The sequence below is a fragment of the Staurois parvus genome, unplaced genomic scaffold (assembly GCF_062004578.1).
Source record: "Staurois parvus isolate SC_StPar_1 unplaced genomic scaffold, SC_StPar_1.0 ptg000154l, whole genome shotgun sequence".
NCBI lineage: Eukaryota > Metazoa > Chordata > Amphibia > Anura > Ranidae > Staurois > Staurois parvus.
In genome coordinates this window covers 24,712,179-24,734,742 of record NW_028317950.1, presented here as the reverse complement: position 1 = coordinate 24,734,742, position 22,564 = coordinate 24,712,179, and the positions used below count along the sequence as shown (strand labels likewise).

The following is a 22,564-nucleotide window of genomic DNA, read 5'->3' as shown; positions in this document are numbered from 1 at the left end:
AGCAACACATCCAATATCATCACACTGATTGGAGTCAAGGTTGGCTCACTCCTGGCTCCAATTAGCTCTGGGAGAAGTCATTAAGCTAGGGTCTCACATACTTTTTCCTCCCTGCACTGTGAATGTTTACATGTTATGTGCAATTAAACCATGGCAACATCTAATGTTTGTGTAGTATTATGTTCAGCAGACTGTGTTCTTCTATTGTTGTGACTTAGATGACGTTCAGAGCACGTTTTATGCCCAATTCATGCAAAACTCCACGTAATCCCAAGGGGTTCACATACTTTTTCTTGCAACTGTAGTTTGTTGACCTGCACCAGATGAAATTAGTGACCTTTTCAGAAGTATAAGAGGAGCTTCACCTGTACATATTAGTGACAATAGGAGCTACTCTTCAAGAGACCTGGTTTAAAATGTTGGATGCCATAAAAATCTACAGTGGACATTCAAGGCCTGACAAAGTACAGGTTTACTATTTTTTTTTCTTTTAAAACCTATTTTTTCACATTTTGGAGGGAAGAGGGCTTTAAACCCCCTATCAGATTTTTACTGTTAATCCGTTGTTCCATGAGTTTCCGAGTTTCCTTCTCTACAGCACATTCTCCAAATTTTTCTTTAAAGCACCTATAAGGGTACTGGTGCTCCCATAATACCACAAGTTCACATCAAAGCCAAGCTCTGAATATTATAAAATGGGGAAGGGTGAGATTTCCCTGCCAGGATTCAGGGGCAACAGTTTAAATCTGGAAGGGGTTAAACCTTGCTGGAGTACAATTAGGGCTAATAAATTTGGGGTGAAGCTTCAGTGGAATTCATTTGTAAGGTTCCTGATATATCCCTCCTTATAAACCTGATGCCTATTATATAGTACAAATAACACAGCTTCGTAAAAATAGGATTTTCTTTTCCATTTTTATTGACAACTCTTTACAACAAGCAGTTGGTAGTACACAAAAAATGAAAATAAAAAAACCTGTCATATGAAACAATATGGGATGACAAACCTGGATTCATAATGAAGTGCCATTCTATGACAAGTCTAAAAGTGCCATGTGGCAAAATGTGAACCGCAGTGATGTATGGCATATCTACATTGCCTTATGTTGATCTCTGGAGAGTGGGCAGGTGAAATGAAACGTGCCTTTCTACCACAATATATGTTAATCTACTATTTCTAGAATTGAACAACTTAAAGTGCACCTATCCTGTCAAAAAAAGACTACATACCATCCCCATTCAAAAAAAAGTTTTAAATAAGTTATTGCACTAAAGCAACAATAAGCACTTACAGCCGCCTTGTCCACAAAGAGATCAGCGTCCCTAGCTAACATCTTACTTCTCCGCATCACTTGTGGGTATGCTACGCTTGTTCCCTCTGGTGAAATCAGTTTATTATCTGTACCCTTGCATCCTCGTTGTTTTTTTTGATCTCTGGGAAATAAAATAACTTTCATTGCATGTCCTATAAGTTCTCATTTTCAAAAAATTAATTTTACTCACTGGAAACAGTAATAGTCATTTACTGATCCTTTGCCTCAAGTAACCCCCACTCCAACAGTAACCCTAAACCTTTGGGGGAAAATGACTGTTTTCATGGTAATACTAGTGGCCAAAATGCTAATCAGTTATAAAAATATTTTTCAGTTAAAGCTATTTCAATACTATTTCCAGAAAGAGCTTGCAAAATTTGTAGCTGTAGGGGGTGCAGATGCTAAGGTAATTTCTAGTTTGATTGCTGCTGGCTTTTTAGTGTAGCTGTTTAGACTCATAAAGCAGGAGGTAAAACCTAATTTTAGCCTAAAGCTGGTTACACGCTGTTAGTTTTTTCATTCAGCCAGCTGGCTGATGAATGAAAAAAAAGCTAACAGATTCCTTCAACCACACAAATGAGGTGGATGGAGGATTCTTTTTTTTTTTTCCATTCAGTATTTTTGAATTACAGTTTTTGTCAAAGGCTCGCTGCTTGGAAGTTGTTGCGCTTATCTTTCATATATCACTGAAACATTAAATATTTTTACTGCTTGGCACCCAACGTTTGCCTGCAAAGGTGGATACCTTTTTTTTTTATTTGGTTCTAACAGTCATCCGTAAAGAAAGTGTTGGGAGAATGACAGACAAATAAAAAAGTTATGAACACAATTTACATGTTTTCTTTTTTATGCAGATGACGTAGATTGTAGCATATGTCATGTATTTGTAAAAAATATATATTTACATATTCATCTAAATACTGTACAGGTAATGTTTTTGGTTATAGCAAAATACAAGGGAGGTTTTATAAAGAAAGAAGGAAAAGAAAACGTATGTGGTACCTGTAGCAACCAATCAGAGTCCAGGTGCTGGTTTTGCAGCAGAGCATAAAAAACAAAAGTAACTGATTAGTTGTTCCAGGAAACAACAATTTTCCCTTCCTACGGTTTATTTCTTTTATAACCCAGCCCATAGTTCCCTGATTCTACACTTTTGTGTAGGACATTACAGAATGGAAGTGAGATGGTTACAGTACATTTACAGTACATTGTGAAGCATCCGTAGAAAAATTAATCCTGAAAATAGTCCTCGGAGGGTAAAAAATGGCTCCCTTTTGGTTTTGGGTAGCCTTGGTTGCTTATGTTTTTTTTAAACCATATGTTTTTGCCAAATGTCTTTGCTATTGTCAGTAAATGAATATAATATAAAGTATTGAAAGTAACTTTCTATAGCGTCTTAGTTTTGTTCTACATCAATTCATTGGAGGTCATGTCCTGTGTCAAAAAACAACAAAACAAAGTGATAATACAAATGTTTTTGCAGTACATAGTACTTTAAAATGTTCTAAACTATGGCCTACATATGTGACATATATAGATATGTTTTCCTGTTTTTGTTTTCTAAAGAGTGATCTTGATTTAGAAGGAGAAAGTAATGTAAACTCAATGGTAATTGAGATTTCTTGGCCACTTTTGGTATTCTGAGATAGATTTGGTAAGACATATGAATACAGAGGTCAAGGGAATGGTTGTTTTTTTGAGAGATGTCAAAGGACTTGGTAAAGTAGACATTCAACACCTTACAGTACTGGAGTGGACAGTTTTAGTCTATGCATGTCATGAGATTCTCTGGCACATCTTAAACCAAAAACTGCTGCACGGGAGTGCTTCCAAAGTAGGAGAGTCTTTTTGATTTTCATGTTAATAAGTCCTGAATTCAGTGGAAAGTGTTAGGATTGGGTCTGATCATCATGACAACTTTCTTCAGTGAGTAGGATCCACCTCGAAACTCAGCCCAGTAAACACCGTCTTGGTAGCGGCTACGATAGTGCCCTCCTCTGTACCATACACCATTGAGGTTGGAGTGAGCGCATGCGTTGTACCACCATCCTCCCTTCTGGTAATGGGCACAATTGCCTAAAATAGAACACAAATTATTTGCAAGTGATCAGGTTTAAACCCCCCCCCTCCCCAAACTTGTGGACTATCAGTTTATCTGTACCATTTTGAGCTGAAAGGTCTTTCACTGAAAAATTGGACTTCTAGAAATAAGTATACATTTATTTAGGACTTCTAATATACATCTGGTGGCTGGGCTATATTATAAAGTCTTGTTCGGTTTATTTGCTAATTACACTTGTGTTTTTTTCTTTGTTTAAATTAGTATATTAAAACAAAATGTACACTACTCTACTTTTAAGTGTTTGCTTTTTATTCTTTTATACTTTAGCCGTGACTTTCACATTTGAGTAAGTACATTATTTCATAGAATGTGGCACCATTTAACTACTGGAAAGAAACTTTTAAATATGCTGCTTAGAAGTACTAACTTAACAAAAACATTTTTTTTAATTTAAATTTAGATAATACGGGAAAGGTTGAACATCTGTAAGGTTTTGTAGCTGTCTCTGCCCCCGTGGAGTGATTTCCTATTATTTCCTATTTCATGGAACACACAAGTCTTGGAAATCTTACCCAGTGGACACACACAATAGTAAAACCTGACAAAGACCTGAGTGAGATTGTTGGTACTCTTTCTCTCTCATTGGTAGGCAGGAAGCAGGTCATGGGCCAAGCTATTTTGCTTAATTGCCGTGGAAAATTATTAAGGTTACTACTAACTGTACTAAACTTTTTTATATTTTACAAGTGATTATTCCAAAAATGTTGGCAAGTTAAACAGTTTTGCAGTCAGATTTGTAATAATACAACATCCACGAATGGGTTGTGTGTACATATAAAATGAGTAAGATTTTTTTGTTTACTTGTTGGGTTGTATCTTAGCTGTTATCACAATGTAAGGTTAGTTGATTCATTTTAATTATTTTCACAGCTCCTGATATTAAATATTATCACTCATAAAATGAATATAAGCAGCATGTTACAGAATTGTTACCTGTGTACACATCATGATCCCTATCCAGGGTGGTGAACTGTTTTCCGTTATGCCAAGTGAACGAGTCCCCAGCATTGCCGTTATAACGGCCAAGTCTCAATTTGTAAAATTCACTTTCAGGTTCCAGGCGGAAACTTGCATATTCAGCAAACACCTTGCGTCCCTGCCAGTCTTCCATGGTAACTAGTAATTTGTAGTTGCCTTGATTAGTTAGCCAGTAGATGTTTTCTAGTCCAAGCCAATACTCTCCATCAATGTTACCAAATCCTTGCTGTTTTGGGGAAAAAACAAAGATGGTGTTAAATGTGTAATGCTGCTTTTTAGTACTTTATTAATGATGAGCACGGTATAAATACACTTCATGCACAAAAGATACATTTTCAATTGTAGAAACAAAGCAAACTTAGGAAAAAGCTTGTCTGGATTTTTTATCTTCAAGTCAATTACCCCAATAACACTGCAAAGCTTTAATTACTTTCAATATGTATCCTGGCAATTTACAAAGCTATTTCAAGTCAAGTTTGTCAAGAAAAAAATATATTTTTTAAATTTGTATTTATTTAACAATTTCATTTCATTGCTTCTTTTTGTATTTATTTAAAATTATGCATTTTAGAACCATTTTTAGACTTGTGTCTGGCTAAGGGACAAAAAGAAGGTGCCAAAAGTTGTGTCTTTATTAACTATAACTATAGTTTTTCGATTACTTGCCCCCCCCCCTCCTTTTATTAAACAAAATTATGTGGCTAACTCTACTTACCCTCTCCATTCTTCAGCTCTGTCCCCAGCTTCTTCTTGGTGCAGTACTACAAGACCTGGGCTCACAGCAGTGTCTCTTATGTCCCACGCCCCATGATGTGTTCCTCCCTCCACTATAAACAAAAATCTTCTTTATCATGAATTAATCTGTCTTCTCTTCTTTCTTTTTTACAAAGTAAAGATAATTTTTCTACCAATGTTTTAGGCTTTGCTTTTTAAAGGCTAAGTTCACCTTTTATAAAAACAAAAAAAGGAACAAGTACATGATTTAGCTGGTACAATATGTGCATTTATTTATTCTTTTGCACTGCATCCTGCTGAGTATTGAACCCACGATCAGTGGATCACAGGTGCAATGCCAGGCTCCTGACAGCTGTTTGCCCAAACCTCCCATGTGAGCAGAAAGTTACAGAAGTGCAGGAAGAATTAATAAACTATGAGAGCGCTCACCAGCTCCTTTGCAGTTCATTGAGAACTACAAGCCAGCTGCTGTGGTGACAGATGGGACTTGTAGTTAATTCATTCAAAGTTCTCTATGAATGAATGACACGGCTGTGTGGGCAGAGCCCCACACAGCCACAGTGTTTTTAAATTGTGACACAGTGGGTGCAGGGAGAAGATCCCCCACCTGCTGTCATGATGGGGAAGGGGGGGTTGGGGGTGCAGGCAGGTGCTGTACAGTAACATGTCACATCCTAAATACAGGTGTCACAAAAGACGAACTTATCCTTTAGAAAAAGTTGCTACAATAAGAGACCCCTTCTCAAGTACGGTATGGTTGGTCACTCGATTGCCTCTGACTATTTGCAAACTTGCAAACTATGCAAAGTGACTTGTCAGACTTTAAAATTTGAAGTAGGAAAAAGGCAGCTTCATTTTCAGCACAGGAAACAAGAAGATTTGCATACCTTTAATATTATAGTAAGCTGTTTTGGAAAGTACAAGAAAGGGAATGTGGATATTCCCACCCCCCCCAAAAAAAAGTACCCACTTGCTACCTGGGCAGAAACACCCAAAACTCCAAGGTAGGCAGAAACAAAGCCAGGTACTCTGGTGGGGCAGCTTAACCTATAGTTTAAATTTTCTTGTGTTGTCCCAGTTTTACTCACTTTGTATGTTTCCCAGTTCCGGAAAAAGTTGACCGATCCATCATTTCTTCTTTGGATTACTGTCCAGCCACCAGGATCGTGTCGCTGATCGCACCACACTTGCATCAGTCTGTTGGTGTTCTCTGGCTTTACCAGGTATATGCCACTGGTGTCATGTCCATCCTCCAGTGCCTGTAGGCAATCTTTCCATGGACCTGTCACAAGGACAAGATGGTTTCAGTTCCCAGACTGCATTATTTTTGTTGCATATGTCTCCTACCATTATATTATTGATGATTGTAGTAAGACGTATTAAAAATGTATTTAAAGTTAAACGGGACCTTATGTTACAGTTCTTTGTAAAACATCCTACACGTACCTTTTATCCTTCAGAGCAGTCTGGTGACATTACAGATTCTTCCTTGGTGGCAGCAGTGGGTGAGCCTTCTTCCTGGACTGAGCAGTGCTCATGTGTTAACGAGTAAGTGCTAAGGAAGGCTGCATGACAACCTTGACTCATCTGAGGTGTTTTTTTTTTTATAGATGCAAGCATTACTTTAACCACTTGCCCTTCAGAGGATTTACCCCCCTTCCTGACCAGGTGTGTTACTTTGACAATTGCGCGGTCATGCAATGCTGCACCCAAATGAAATTTACGTCCTTTTTTTTACCACAAATAGCTTTCTTTCAGGGTATTTGACTGCCTGTGCGGTTTTTTTTTCTCGCTATAAACAAAAAAAGATTGACGATTTTGAGAAAAAAACTATATTTTTCACCTTTTGCTCTTAAACATGTCCAAAAATTTAAAAAAATCACATTTTGTCATAAATTTAGGGCAAAATGTATTCTGCTACATGTCTTTTCTAAAAAAAACAAACCCAATACATGGAAATTAATTGTTTACATGAAAGTTATAACGTTTACAAATGGTATATATGCTGGCATTTTTTTTGTTTACTAGTAATGGCAGTGATCAGCGACTTACAGTGGAACTGCGGTGGGCATTCTGACACTGAGGGGAACTGACTTGGTGTCACTGACATCCCCATTGACACCAATACAGTGATCAGTGCTAATAAAAAGCACTGACACTGTATTAATAACACTGGTCAGGAAGGGGTTAACATCTGGGGCGATCAAAGGGTTAACTGTGTGCTGTGTGTGTTTTACTATTAGGCTGTGTGCTTTCCACTATAAGCACACTGCTTTGTATGGCTCTGCTATGCAGAGCCATACAAAGCAGTGTGCAGGAGTTGTCAGGGGAGAGATTTGTATTGTTTACATACGGTTCTCTCCCCTGTCGGTAATACTCGGCAATCACCGGGTGCTGGAGAGTAATCACCGTCCGGGACCCGGTGATTGACAGCCGAGGCCGTGAATGTTGGCACGGGTAGGGCATGTGCCCCCTACCTGGAAATGCAAAATCATGTATATATACGTGATTTTGCGCACCCCTGCTGCCCTGAAGCAGTATTTCTGCTATAGGGCGGTGGGAAAGCGGTTAAAAAAAATCCTTTAAAAACAACTAGAGAGTTCTGTTATTTGATACGTTTATCGCACTCAGAAGGTGGCAGACAGCATGTCCTGTCATCCTAAAATCAGGCAGCTGACAGGGCTGCAAGTGTCAAATCTCAGAGGGAACACTCACCTACAGAATTGTCTTCAGACAGTAGCCTCAATTCAAAAATTGAGCACACCAGAATAAGGATCCTTATAAAAGCGACAGTTTTTTTTTTAACACAATTTGAAATGTCCAAAAATAAAGTTTCTTTTCCTCGTATAAAAATTTGCGAAATTAGTTTCAAGTAAGTTAAGCTAAGGTCAGATATTAATCTTTCATAAATAGCCTTGCGCAATTATAATAACTTAAGCATGAGTTTTCTTTGGTCTTGCTTAAATCGTGACTGGTTTCTTTTTAGCATTTATGTAGAAGCTTGTCCTGCCTCAAATACAGTATTTATCTAGTAAATTTGACTGGGAAAGCTCTTTAAAGTAAGATCACTGTGCGATTAGTGTTAAAATGCGGAATGAGACTTGTCAGGTCTGGCGCGGCAGCCTTGTGGAAATACAGACAGCATGCCAGGAGGAGTAAGACAGAATCAACGAAGGTGCGGATGCGTCTATCCACAAATAATGTACTTTCCAAAGACCAAGGAAAATTGATGTAGTCAGATGAGGGATTTATTGCAGTACAGACCCTCCAAAAAGATGGAAGGACAAATTCGGACTTCGTAATTGATAACAAATGTTTCCAAGTTATGTGGAAATTTTGCAGATTTAATCAAATTAGAGATGCATGTCGTAAAATTACTCTTTTATATAAGTTATTTTATTTATAATTAGCACCCACAATGTTTACGGAAAGCAGTAATGTTAAAATCTTAAGTGCAGCTAAAATAAAAAACAAAAAAAACACCACAAGGGATATTACTTACAGTCAGTAGTATGTGTCCCTTGTTCTGATTGGGTTGAATCCTCCTCTGTTCATACCCACACCCCCCGCCACTGCAATTTGCTGCTGTGGGGGGGTTAATAGAACTGTTGGAGCTGTCACAGGCTCTTCTTAAGAGTGCCCAACTATGCCCGCCCTTTTTGCCCAGCTGCTGCATTCATGCATTCATAGAAGCCCTGCTACAGCTTCTATAAATGGAATATGATCTATGAATGGAGGGGGCAGATCTTTCAATCATCTACCCATCCTCTATATATCCCATTTCACAACTTTATAGCATCCAGCAAAAGGAGATCTTAGATGTATTTGATGCCCTTAGTGGACCACGATCTGCTGCTAGGCAGCTCTCAAAGAGTAGGAGGAATGAAAGGAGAAATAGATGCTTGAGTGTTTGCCTGAATCCCATTGTTTTGTTCAATGAAATTTTATCAAAGTATTTTCAAAATCCAGGTTAAAACAAAAGAAATTGTGCAGATATATGCAAGAAATTACTGGTTTCAAGAGCTATAACTGTAAATAATATTTACAGTTACATTTGATGCGAATCCCATTGTTTCAATGATTCTTGTAGGTGGGAGGTATTTTTGGTAGTCTGAGGTTTTGAGGGTCAAATAAGATTGCAAATCAGAATAGGGAAGCTGTGCATAATATTTAAAGCCGAATTACACTTGCAATGTCCTGGAGGTCTCTGCTGGCCACTGACACCTTCAGCCAGACTGCTTCCTGGTACTGATCTTCAGCCATATTCATTTCATTGGTCATGCCGAGATAACGTCAGTCCCGCTCATGTGCGGAAGGTCATTCATCCACAGCTTAGTAGACAGGCAGGAAAGAAACTTTATTGTAGAGAAGACATATGGGTTGATTTACTAAAATGGGAGAGTGCAAAATCTGGTGCAGCTGTGCATGGTAGCCAATCAGCTTCTAAGTTCAGCTTGTTCAATTAAAAGAGAAGTAGGGCTTTTTTTTTTCCCTCCATTATACTTACCTTCGTGGATGCATTTGTCGACTGTCGGCTCGAAGTGTGAGCGATGGCTGTCAGTCACTGCTTTCTGCTCTGCCCCCCCCCCCAGTGCTCACTGGAGTGCTGGGCTGTGGAAAGGGAGAGTGCTGTTGGCTCAGGCTTTCTGCAGCTTGCTGAGAGGCTGAGCCAGGTACTGGCTTGCTGAGAGGCTGAGCCAGGTGGTGCTCCAGATTCTGGGGTGGATCTCGACTTTGAAGTCAGGATCTTTCCCCAGCTTGGACCAGCTAAGTGACATCAGCAGACAGTGGGCTTCAGCCTGCTGTCGGCTTAAAATAGGTCACAGGAGTGCAGAAGGAACACTCACTCCTGTGATCCATAGGAGAAGTACAGCCAAAAGAGCGTTGGCTGTACTTCTCCTTTACGCTTTGATAAACCTGATTGGTTTGTTTATCAAAGTTGATTGGTTTCTGTGCACAGCTGCACCAGATTTTGTACTTTCCAGTTTAACACCTCAGTCACATCGGGTGCGATTTGCACGCCATGCGACTTGCAAATCTTATGCCAAATCGAACCCTATTGTCCGCTATTAGAGCGGTCATATCGTTGCGGTTCCAACTTGTTCAGAGCCGCACCGATTTCTAAAGTAGTGCATGCAGTACTTTTGTTGCAATTTGCATAGACATCTGTGTCAGATCTCTTGGAAATCGCACCTCAAATAGGCAAGTCACCCTACTTTGAAATCGTGCGACTTCACGGTAATTCGCACAATTTCAAAATCGGCTTTGATGTGTTAGCAAATCAACCCCATAGTATGTCACTTCTGCATTAAAAATCCTACCTATTTGCCAAGTTTCTTTTCTAAGGATCCAACTTAAATAAGAACATATGGTTAGTTTGAGGGTAGCGTGAGATGACACTAAGGGTGCTATCTATGCCATGGTGTAGTGGTTCCAGAGTTAAGGAAGTCTGTTAACATTGTAATGCAGACCAGAGTTATTATTCAGCTGCCTTAAGGACATACAGTACGTTAAGAAATGTTTGAAAGCGTCAGCAGAAAGTGGAAGCTTCATTGCTCTTTGACCAAGACTTGCGGTTTCCTATGTAACAACATTGGTTGAAATCTTGCTGTGTTATAACTTTGTAGACTACTTCCAAATATTGAACAGGAGTACTGTAGTCACCAAAATTACGATTCTATTGGGTTGTTAGGACAAAGAACTCTTTCAACTTTAACCTTCTGTCAGAAGACCTTTAGGCAATGTCCCCCTGTGCTCCATTGATGGTTAACTGGAAATATTTGTTCCATATGATTCACGCAGCTCTAAGCCTAAATTTAAATGAATGCATATAAGTAAAACCACATTACGAAGTTCTTCACAAAATGTAAATGTCAACATTAAGAATATTCTGTTATGGTCTTTCTATAAAATCCTTGTCCTAAACAACCAAATTTAATTACAAACCACAAAACTCAGTGACAGGATGGGCAGACCCAGAATGCTTAAATGTGCTGCTTTTAGTGATTAATTACCTCTTTTTGATGCAAAAGAATTACGCGTAGGGGATTCTGTTTCTTTCTGTGTAGAATTGCTTCAATAGTGCACCTGCACTGTAAAGGTTTTTATAAACAAGTCATTACATTGACCTGCTTGGATGCTTTCTGGGTAACTTCATCTTTCGGAAGAACTTGCTGGAGTTCTGCAAGGAACCTGCCACCTTGCAGTCTGCTGACCTGGATTCATTCTGTGGCTCCCCTAGTTTTTTTCCTTTTACCTATTTGCATGTGTCTGCTACTGACTTTGTCTCCCCATGTTCTCCCTACCCATATCCAATGTGATTAGTCCCTGAAGGTATAAGTTATATAGAGACTACTTATTAGGGGTTGCTGGTGCATTGTGTGAATTGCATTGTATGTCTCTTTTATTGAAGATAGAAATTCTGGTTACCTCCCCAGTCTGTTTTATAACCCTGTTTCTTGTCCGATGTTTGTATTGACATTGTGCTTTTATCATTTGCCTGAATTTCTCAACTATTTGGCTCTGTTAGAGATTCTGTATATCTCCCTACGAACAGACAGTGCACAGTCCACATGTGTTTTTCGGCTGCATCTCTGCTAACAGGAAACAGGAACATTATTAAAGAGAAAACAGAGTTTAATCATAGATGCAACTACAAACTTCTAAACCCTGCCATCTACTGGTTGAAGACTATATCTCTACTGAATACCGTTGGTATAGTTATTGCACAAAAATACATGAACATTGTATTCCAACAGGCTGTCTTACTGTTACTGTCTGAGAACCTCTTGCCATAACCTTTTCTTCTTGTCGAATGCTTCTTTTTGCCTGCTACCTTGCTGGGTCTTACCGTTAAAGTAAAACCTTGGTGCATGAAACCCAACTTCCTAGCAGTGATCTACTGAGCACTCCTTAGTCTTGTAGCTAAGGCCCAAGGAACCACCAATCACCCAGCCCTTTTTTTCTGCTCTTCACAAGTAGTTAGCACAAGTACAGGGACCATGCAGCTTCCACTGAAGTTAATTTTAGAGATTCACATGCTGACAAGAGTTTCCAATGCTGATGAAATTAGCATGTATGCCTTGAGGCAACATAGACAATTAAAACTTCCAACACCGCTATAAATTATGGTTTTGGGGTAGGTTGCAATGGGAACTTATATTTACAGTCGTTGATCAGGGAGGCAGAGTGATTTTATTGCAGTAACAGATAGATGTAAGAATGACAATCTGCAAGTCTGTATACAACCTTTTTATTGTAAACATTATAACTATGACTCAAAACATTATTGTTAATACTTTGGCTTCTTTTTAAGCAACTGGAAATTTATTGAATGATTGACTGTCAGCCATGGGCAAAAGTACAAAACATCTTGTATGGTTTGAATTTACTGCCAGTGTATATCCATCCAGCCCGAACTGCCTCTCCTAGGACTTCTCTGTCCAAGCATTGAATGTTCTTCCTAGCAATAATTGCCCCTCTTAAGTAAAGACTCATATTTGTAGCAATGATTGTCCTAAGCAATGACTGCTCCGCCAATCTATCAATGATTGCCCCTCCTGGCAATGGCTGCCTTGGGTGCTTTCTTCATCTCCGTGTATATGAACAGATCATATACTGCAGATGCCGCAATTTTTAATCCTAAATGAAGTTTAGAGACTAATGGAAGTAAAATAGCTAAAACCTATTAGACAAAATCTATTAGGTGAAAGTGTCAGATTTTACCGGGAACTTTTCCAGTTAGACTTCAGGAAGGGCTTAATAAAGGTTAGAGGTCATCTGGCAAAGCCTATATATTTTCTTCTGACCCCCATCCCCAGTCTTTGGGGACATCTAATACACAAAGCTCCTTTCGTCCTTAATGATATGCATTTTTAAACAAAATAATATATTCAAGATGTTTGGCCATATCAGAAGTATACTAACCAGCCCTTGGTGGTATTTTGCAGCATGGCAGCTGAACATAGATATTTAAAGACTATAAACAATTGTAAATTGGTTTGTGTAAAGTCTCCATTAACATTTTAGATCAGCAAAAGTTAATTTTTAATAATAATACACTGGGGGAAATATTTTTAATTTCAATATTTTATGAAAGTTTTACAAGTAAAATAAGTTACAGTGGTTCCTAAGTAATGAAATACGTTCTGCAATGGTAGCAAAAGTAATAAACCAACAATATAAAGCATGCAGAATATATAAAGGTTGTCAAGGTATAGGAGTATGATAACTCCATCTAATCAAACAGTGTTGCCATAGGGCAGCACAGTGGCTAAATGGTTAGCACTTCTGCCTGGCAGTGCTAGGGTTGTTGGTTCAAATCCCAACCACGGCACCACCTACCTGGAGTTTGCATGTTCTCCCTGTGCCTGCGTGGGTTTCCTCCGAGTACTCCGGTTTCCTACCACACTCCAAAGACATGCTGGTAGGTTAATTGGATCCTGTCTAAATTGGCCCTAGTATGTGTATGGATGTAAGTTAGGGACCTTAGATTGTACGCCCCTTGAGGGTTAGGGACTGATGTGAATGTACAATATATATGTAAAGTGCTGCATAAATTGACGGCGCTATATAAGTACCTGAAATAAGTAAATTAATAGGAGAAAGTTCTGAAACCAGGGAGGTTATTGGAACTCGGGAGCAGAAGAGAGAAACGGAGAAGGGAAGATGAGGATAGAGATGAGGAAGGGGGCAGTGAGGGAGGTGGAAGGGTTAGGGCAAAGGCGGGGATCAAGATGACCATGTGACTTCTTGCCATATTGAGGAGAACAAAAGTCATATAAAACTAGTAAGGATGTGAGGTAAATAGGATTATCCACTATAGAAAGCAAAGGATTATGTTAAGCACATGTCTAAGTAAATATAGAATTTGATTTGCAAGTTAGATTTATAGACCAGAAATTTTTAATACTGGCAATGCATATTGACCCTTTTAATCACAGCCAGAGATGTTTGGGTAGAGGGTACTCCTGCAATGATTGGTCATAGTAAGTTTAGCAGTGAAAGGAAAATTAGCTATAGTGCTTCTACAGTTATGTGGAACTACGTCTATACCTATACTCTGAAGTTCTAGTTCAGGTAGGGATTTTGTAAAGGTGCCCGTTATATTGGACACATTTTTATTTTAACACCTTAGATCAGAAACTGCTGAGGCCTCTGAAGTTCCAAAGGATAAAGAGAAAGGTGCTTAGATGGTTTTAGCTATCTTAAAGCAGACCTTCACTCTCCTTTAGGGATTACATAATTTTAGATCTCTCTCCTCCCTTTATTACACATGTGGAAAGTATTATTATTAATTTTTTGGTAGCAAGTACCTTTTTTATGTAGAACTTGCTCCCACTCCTCCCCCTTCCGCACCTGCAGCCTCTGCAATCATATCACAAATCCCAGGAGGCTTTAGGGCAGTCTCGTATAATCAGTGGATCCCATTCATGTGCAGCAGGGGCTGGATGTAACTGATTGGGAAATCACAGTTTGCCCCAAAGATAAGATGGTGGTGTGGAACCAAAGATATCACTGAAGACTTTGAATTATATAGGCAGACAGCTTGGACTTCTTGGGCTAGTAAGTACATGTTTTGTAAAAGTCAGCAGCTACAGTACTTTTAAGGCATTTTCAATAACAACCACATTTTGTTTACAAAACTGGAGTACTGCTTTACATAAAAAAAATGCTGCCAAGCATGCTGTTTTCGTCTACGTTTGCCACATAACATAATATCAGTGCTGGTTCAGAAAAACTGCAATGTGCATAAGAAACATATTATTTGACACCCCTGGTGGCTAAGAGTCAAGAAGAATTAAAAAATGTAAGACCTGTGTATACCAACTTACTTAATCAGAAATAAATAAATAAAATTACCATAACACAGTGGAACTACCCTTGTTATTTTGTAAGCTGTGATGTTAATGTGATGTACAGAAGAGCTGAAGATGTTTATCTTTATTATGTAGTTTTATTGGTCCTTTCATTTGCCATGAAATGTGGTTTTTGTTTCTTCTTGTCAAGCCTTTATTTGATTCTTGCTGTAAAATACTCTTCCTCTCTGCTTTCAAGTGGTGGGATATTTGCAATTGTCTTCACTGGGTTTCGGTCCAGCTTTTGAAGGTTTAATATAATGTATCAGTGTTGTGTGTTGTCTGCCTAATTGAAATTCGGCTCCTGCGTCCTGTTCTCACCGGTCAACCCATCTGTTCACTAATTAGTGCAGGAAATCCATTTGCACAATCTTGGCCTCCAGCCTCATAGCTGCCGCTTTGGCAGATTCAGTTATATAATCTGCCTCGTTTGCTCACCCCACTATGGCTGATGTCGCCAACGGAGTCCAAAATGATGACATAATGCTTCTATCCTGAGTGAGTTTTCCAGAGACTCAACTCGTAGATTTGTATCATGAAAAATATTCACAGCCATGGCCTGTTAAACTAAACCTGTCAGTACAGAAAAGTAAAATAATTTATCGGAATTCAATATTTCATGCAAATTGGGTAGGTTAACAGATGCTCCTCATTTACCAAGTGGATCAATTTTTTCCTCCTTCTTTACACCCAATATCCCTTCTTTCCCCTGATGTGGAAGGCCACATAATGTAAGGTTATTGCTGTTTTGGGTCATTTACCCTATTAGCCCATACCGAAAAAAATATATAATTTCATAATGTGGAGCCTGTCCTGTTCAGCCGTCCGTCAAATAAATCAGGATGCCACATCAGTTTCCTTACTGTCTGACCAGAGAACAACAAATATCTGATCCTGCAAAATGGGTTGCAGAGATGAATTAAGTGGATCACTGATTGAGTTGGTTCCAGTCATATGGTTCATCTTTTTCAGGTGGGCAGATGGAACAGCTTGCAGCTCCTGTCCAGTATTGTCAATTTCCACTGCTCAACTTCAGTGATGGTTCTAGCTTACTAGATCGGCCATAAATGCATTCAGAAGCAGAGTAATTTTTCTGAAATAAGTATCATCTGCAAGTTGGGCTGTGGAGGTCTTTTTGTCCTGGATGGAAGCCATGGCCACATAATTGCCAATGACTCCCTTAAGGGCCCATTCACACCAGCACCATCCCCTGTGGTGCATAAGTGTGTGTTCCTTTAGGGCTGCCCATTCATTTGATTGGGCTGCCTAACACCACAACAGACCAAAGATTGTGCGAACTGCCTTTTTCAGCAGTGTAGTGCTGTGTAAAGTACAGTAGTACCTCACTGTTCTGCAATACAGGTGTGCTAGGAAGATACACTGAGGTCCCTTTCAGAATGGATCGCATCTAATGTAATATGCTTTTCAGTAATATACATGCTTACAAATAGGAAGAGATCAGCCAGCCACTGTACACCTTGCCTGGCCAGAGTGGTTAGCAGGTAAAAGCAGCATCAGCTCAGTTCATTCAATTCATGCTCCCAACATGTTTCGCCTCACCTCCAAGGTTCAATTATGCCCTCTGCACTGGGTGCTGGCTTTAGCAGCTCATCCTGCTCAGCACATACAATGAAAACCAAAGGGCAAAACTACACTTTCATAAAGTTTCACTATAAAGTTTAATTAAAGCAGTTGGCTTCCAATATAGCCCCCACCCTAAGCCATGGCCTCTGACGTGTTTCTCCCTGATTGGTCTTATTCGAATAAGCCCAATGGAGGTGATACGCATCAGAGGGGAGTGGCTTAGGTCATAGACTATGTAGGAAGCCAACTGCTTTAATTAAACTTCATGGTGAGATTTCATAGAAGTGGGGTTTTGTCCTTCGGGTTTTGGTAAAGAGATAAGAACTTTAAAAGCAAAGTGTATGGGGATGGTAAAATTTTATTATTATTTATTGCGGAGCTGAAGATACAGAGTTTGACTTTAAAGAGGAGTTCATGCTAGTGCCATGTTATAACTGCAGGGAAGGAGCCAAAGCTTGACTTTATCAACACCTACCAAACAAGCCATGTGATTTAAAATAGCACAAGGATTTCAAAAATAACAAAACTATATGGCTTGGAAAAGTGTATGTTGTGAAGCAGATGAATCTTTAAGGAGATATAAAATGAGTTACACACTAGGGACCTGGGTTTATAATTATAGCCTTAAACCCAATGATTGTTAGTAGTAAAGTCTCTTAGGGATATGCTATACAGTTTAATTCTGGTGTGTTAGAGACAACATGATTGCTTTTTGCTGCAAAAACTTTTGAGTAAGAAAAAGACCCACTGTTCTGATTGAGCAGCCCACCCTTCAACATGATAGGAAAAATGTAAATGCAGAAGAGAAGTCATCACTATAGTGACAGATTGCTTTAAAACATTAAAGCTAAATTCCTGGCATTAAAAAAAAAAACACAAAACAGATGGAAGTATGTGTTAATTAAAGAATGTTAAGTGTATTTTTAAAAGCATCTAGTGTAAAGCAGGGTATACACCTTGAGTTTTTTTTTTTATTCAACCACCTGTTAAACGTAAAAAAAAATTCAGATGCCTGCATCCACACAAGCCATTTGGATGCAGGGATCTCTCCTTCAGCACTATTGTATTTTGACAGCAGGGACTCCTCCCTCTGCCAGAATACACAGTTCATCACTACAACCATTGGCTGCAAGTGTTGATTGAATGAAATTCGGCCAGTTCCTGCTGAACCAGATGTCTATCCTGCTTAAGTACCTGAGTTTGGTTGGTATCAGCCTCTTGCAATTCCCTGTACAGCAGAGTTCATACTGGAAGAGAGTAAACCACATAAAGAGCCATTCATTTGTGTTGCAGTGTTTATGTGCTGAAATGAGGAAAGGGCAGAGTGACAGAGAGCTGTGTTTCAGTCGACAGCTTCCCCTTCACTTCCCTGTAGAGTCACAGGCTGGGGGAAGTGACTAGACCGATTTGTGTTCTCTTATTGCAGTAGAGAAAAGTTAGGTCTCCAGGTTGGCTGTGTACATCACATAAACAAATGGACAGGTATACAAACACTTTAAATTTAAAGAGTTAAATTTGGATCTTGTATATGAAATTAATTTGTGTATTTATTTGTTTACCTGGCATCTGGCTTTAAACCTATAGAACTTGGCACCTTGGTTTATTAGGGAAGTTTTAAGGGATGCTGTGCAATTCTACGGACAAAGTGGACAAGCCCTTTTTAAACACAATCTGGGAGATTTTCTAAAACTGGTGCACACAGAATCTGGTGCAGCTGTGAATAGTAACCAATCAGCTTCTAGTTTTTATTGTCAAAGCCTAAATCGGTATTAAACTCCAAACCAAAAATGTAATATATTGCAGCTTACTAAATATTAGATATAGTGTCTGCATTCAGTTTTCTTTTCCTTGGCCTTTTCACTCTGTTTTCACCTGGCAATCTGGCCAGTAACACATCTCATGTATTAGTGAGACACAACTTTGGAGGAATGAGCCAGGACACAGTAGACATCAGCATTGTCAGTCGGGGGGTAGTGTTAGATGTATTAGCAGATTTAAATACAAATAATAAATTGAAGCCAAAGTCCAGCTAACACTTTATAATCAGTAATTTTTGTTTTTCTTTTGGGATAAAGGTTTTACATAAATAAAAGCTGATCATTTTAATCACCTCTGCCAGTGGTAAATGGATGGTCTCAGTTATGCAAGCTAATACATCCTGCTGGAGAGCTTTCATTTCTGAAACACAGCTAAGCTGCTGGCTGAATCACCAGGTAAAAATTGAAGAAAGAAAGACAAAAAAAAGGGAACTAATGCAGCCATCACATTTTAGAATTGGTAAACTGCAGTATAATAAATGTTTGCTTTTGGGTTTAATACTGCTTTAATTGAACAAGCTGAAGCTAGAAGCTAATTGGTTGCCATGCAGATTGTAAAGCTCGAAAGAGCAGGGCCCTCAATCCCCTCATGTTTTGCATTGTATTGTTATTGTTCTGTCACATGTTCTGTCCCCCTTTGTAATGTACAGCGCTGAGCGAACTATTGGCGCTTTATAAATACTGTATAATAATGATAATAATAATGCACAGTTGCACTACATTCTGTGTGCACCAGTTTAACAAATCTTCCCCATTGTTTGAAATACTGCTGTTTAGGCTAGAAGTGGCTGTTCTGCCAAACCTTGTGCTGTTTCAATATGCTTTTTATGACGTTTGACTTCACACAGCTTTTTTGGTAGGTGTTGATAGAATAAAGCTTTGGCTTCTCCTGCAGTTACAACATGGAGGAATGTCTTTATTCTGATCTCTATTTCATTTATTTGCTGGGTTTTGATTCACTGTTGGCTGCGACCATGTTTTTATATATTTTGGCTGTCAGGTTTGTGAAAACACATGTTTGCGTGTGGTCCCCGGCAAGAGGTCAGAGAGCCGGGTGTGCCAGCGACCAGAGTTGTGTTTCTATAGACATAGGACAACAAATAAACAGCGCTACCAGGACAGAAAAACAATGAAGCAAGGATGGAACATTGTACAGCCAGGTCAGTATAATAACACAAAAGTTCCCAAGAGGTTACGCAAATGGTTCCATTCCTCATCTTAGCTGGAAATACTTCACCAAGCTTTCCATCTGTCTGACTTTAAAGAGAAAGTCTGCTCAGACATCGACATTATGTATATACAGTGGGGAAAATAATTATTTGATCCCCTGCACATTTTGTAAGGTTGCCCTCTTGCAAAGAAATGAAGGGTCTGTAATTTTTATCATAGGTGTATATTAAATGAAAGAGACAGAATATAAATCAAAAATCCTGAAACAAACAACATAATACAAATGTTATAAATTGAGTTGCAGTTCATTGAGTAAAGAAAGTATTTGATCCCCAAGCAAACCATGCCTTGGTACTTGGTGGAGAAACCCTTGTTGGCAAGCACAGAGGTTAGACGTTTCTTGTAGTTGGTTACCAAGTTTGCACACATCTCAGGAGGGATTTTGGTCCACTGTTTTTTTTACAGACCTTCTCTAGATCTTTAAGGTTCCTTTTGTTGTTTGGCAAGTTCCCTTCATAAATTTTATATAGGATTAAGGTCTAGAGACTGGCTAGGCGACTCTATGATCTTTTAATGTGCTTCTTAAGCCACTCCTTTGTTGTCTTGGCGGTATGTTTTGGGTCATTGTCATGCTGGAAGACCCATCCATGACCCATCTTCTGTGTTCTGGCTGAGGAAAGAAGGTTCTCATCCAAGACTTTACAATACATGGCCCTGTCCATTGGCTCCTCAATGCTGCACAGTTGGTCTGTACCTTTAGCAGTGAAACTGCCCCAAGACATAATGTTTCCACCTCCATGCTTGACTTTAGGGATGGTGTTCTTGGGGTCACAGTCAGCATTTTTCTTCCTCCAAACAGGGTGACTCGAATTCATGCCACAGGAGCTCAATTTTGGTCTCATCTGACCACCACACTTTCTCTCAATCCTTCTGTGAATCATTTAGATGTTTGTATGCAAACTTCATACAGGCCTTTACATGTGCCTTCTTGTGGAGGGGGACCTAGCGGGGACCTGCGGGCGCTGCAGGATTTCAATTCATGGCGGGGTATTGTTACCAATGGTTTCTTTGGTGACTGTGGTCCTAACTGCCTTAAGATCGTTCACAAGCTCCTCCTGTGTAGTTCTGGGCTGATCCCTCATTTTTCTCATGATCACCCCTACCCCATGAGATGAAATATTGCATGGAGCTCCAGACTGAGGGCGTTTGACGGTTATTTCGTATGTCTTCCATTTACGAATAATCACTCCAACAGTTGTCTTCTTCTTACCAAGATTCTTGTCTTGCTCATGGTGGTGAGGTTTGAATGGAAGAAAGAGATTCTGTGGACAAGTATCTTTTATACACATAACGAGTTGTCAGTAGGAGCATCTTATTAAATTGACAGATCTAATCTGTGTACCACCTGAGCACATAGCCAGTCTGTGGGAGCCAGAATTATTGTTGATTGGTAGGGGATAAAATACTTATTTTACTCACTGAACTGCAACTCAATTTATAAGCTTTGTATCATGTGTTTTCTGGATTTTTGGTTGATATTCTGTCTCTATCATTTAAAATACATCTATGATAAAAATTATAGACCCATAATTTCTTTGTAAGTGGGCATACTTACAAAATCTGAAGGGGATCAAATAATCATTTTTGCCACTGTAAGCTTATTTCCAGGGCACATCCGTAATGCATTTACTTTTTTTTAAATCTGAGCAAGTAAAGTGGACACAAGTGTGTTCCCTGGTATTAGATATCTCCTTCTTTAATTTGCATAGAGGTTGCATAGTACAAAATCATGTTACAGAACAATGAAGTCTTGCTCCTTAAGCAATATAAAATTTGTGCTAAATTTTAATGTATACATTTTTTTAAGGCATAACGTTAAACCGAGTTCAGGCAATGTTCTGTTTTCTTTGTTTTAGCAACTCAGTGACTGACTGTATATGTGGCCTAAGGCTGCTCTTTAGTCACTGTACTACTCTAAAATTAATATATAAGAATTTTAATAAAGCAGAAGTATAGCTAAAGCTTTCTCCTATGGACCACAAGAGGGCAGTTAGTTCTGCACTCCTGTGACGTATTTTCAGCCTACAGCAGCTGAAGCCTGCTGTCAGCTGATAACACAGAGCCAGTCCAGGCTCTGAAAAGGTCCCAACCATATTGTCGAGATCCACCCAGAACCCTGCACCAGCAGCTCGCTCAGCCTCTCAGTGAGCCACTGAGAGCTGGAGCCATCACCTCCCCTCCCCTCCACAGCTCTGCGCTCCAGAGAGCGTGGGAGGGGGGATGGGGTGCAGACAGCCAAAGACTGACAGTCCCCGGCTCTCTGCTCATAGAATGCTGAAGACTGAGCTATCGGCTGTCTTTCATCTCTAAATCCTGATCTTCTCTTTAACTTTGCTATCTTTTCAGAAAAACAACCCATTATGTGAATAAACAACAGAAGAAATGTCAATGTTTGCACCTGTATATGGCCATTCCTCCTACTTGGCATTCCAGTAGTTCTGAACCAGGAAAACATTTCATGAAGCAGTGGGGGCTTTCCCTGCTCAACGTTTTTTGAGAGCTATTCTGCCAGTCATCCTAGTATATTGGAAAAGGAGCACAAGCACCTAGTTTTGGAGGGTAGTGGATATGGAATCTTCATTACAGCTGCTTTGACATCTGACATTATCCTCATTTCAAGCTTGGCATGCATGACTTGAATTTCAGCTGATTCCTGTGAATCATCCGAAGCTGGGCCATGAGTGATTCTACTTAGGAATTCAAAGAAGCTAGGTGGGAAAAAGTTGGATGAACAGTGACTGCAGCCTGTTAGCTGCAGTCACTGTTCAGATATTCTGACAGCTGTGGGTGCTGGCTGTCAGAATACAATGGGTTGATTTACTAAAACTGGAGTGCTAAATATGGTGAAGATCTGCATAGAAATAAAAACAAAATCAGCTTCCAGGTTCTTTTGTCAAAGCTTAATTGAACAAGCTGAAATTAGACGCT

At 39.3% G+C, this 22,564-nt stretch overlaps 2 protein-coding genes across 8 annotated transcripts in view; one reads left to right on the top strand and one right to left on the bottom strand.

The window, feature by feature from the left end:
* The window catches only part of RALGPS1 (Ral GEF with PH domain and SH3 binding motif 1), a 577,572-nt gene that overhangs the window by 252,144 nt on the left and 302,864 nt on the right, over positions 1-22,564 (top strand). The gene's annotated exons all lie outside the window — the stretch shown is intronic.
* The window catches only part of ANGPTL2 (angiopoietin like 2), a 53,340-nt gene continuing 31,672 nt past the window's right edge, over positions 897-22,564 (bottom strand). Inside the window, exons 3-5 of the mRNA XM_089675282.1 lie at positions 6,237-6,430; positions 4,369-4,639; positions 897-3,389 (exon numbers count right to left, since the gene is read on the bottom strand). Of these exons, the coding sequence (XP_089531408.1) occupies positions 3,190-3,389; positions 4,369-4,639; positions 6,237-6,430 (665 nt within the window). The 3' untranslated portion in view covers positions 897-3,189. The remainder of the gene's footprint in view (positions 3,390-4,368; positions 4,640-6,236; positions 6,431-22,564) is intronic.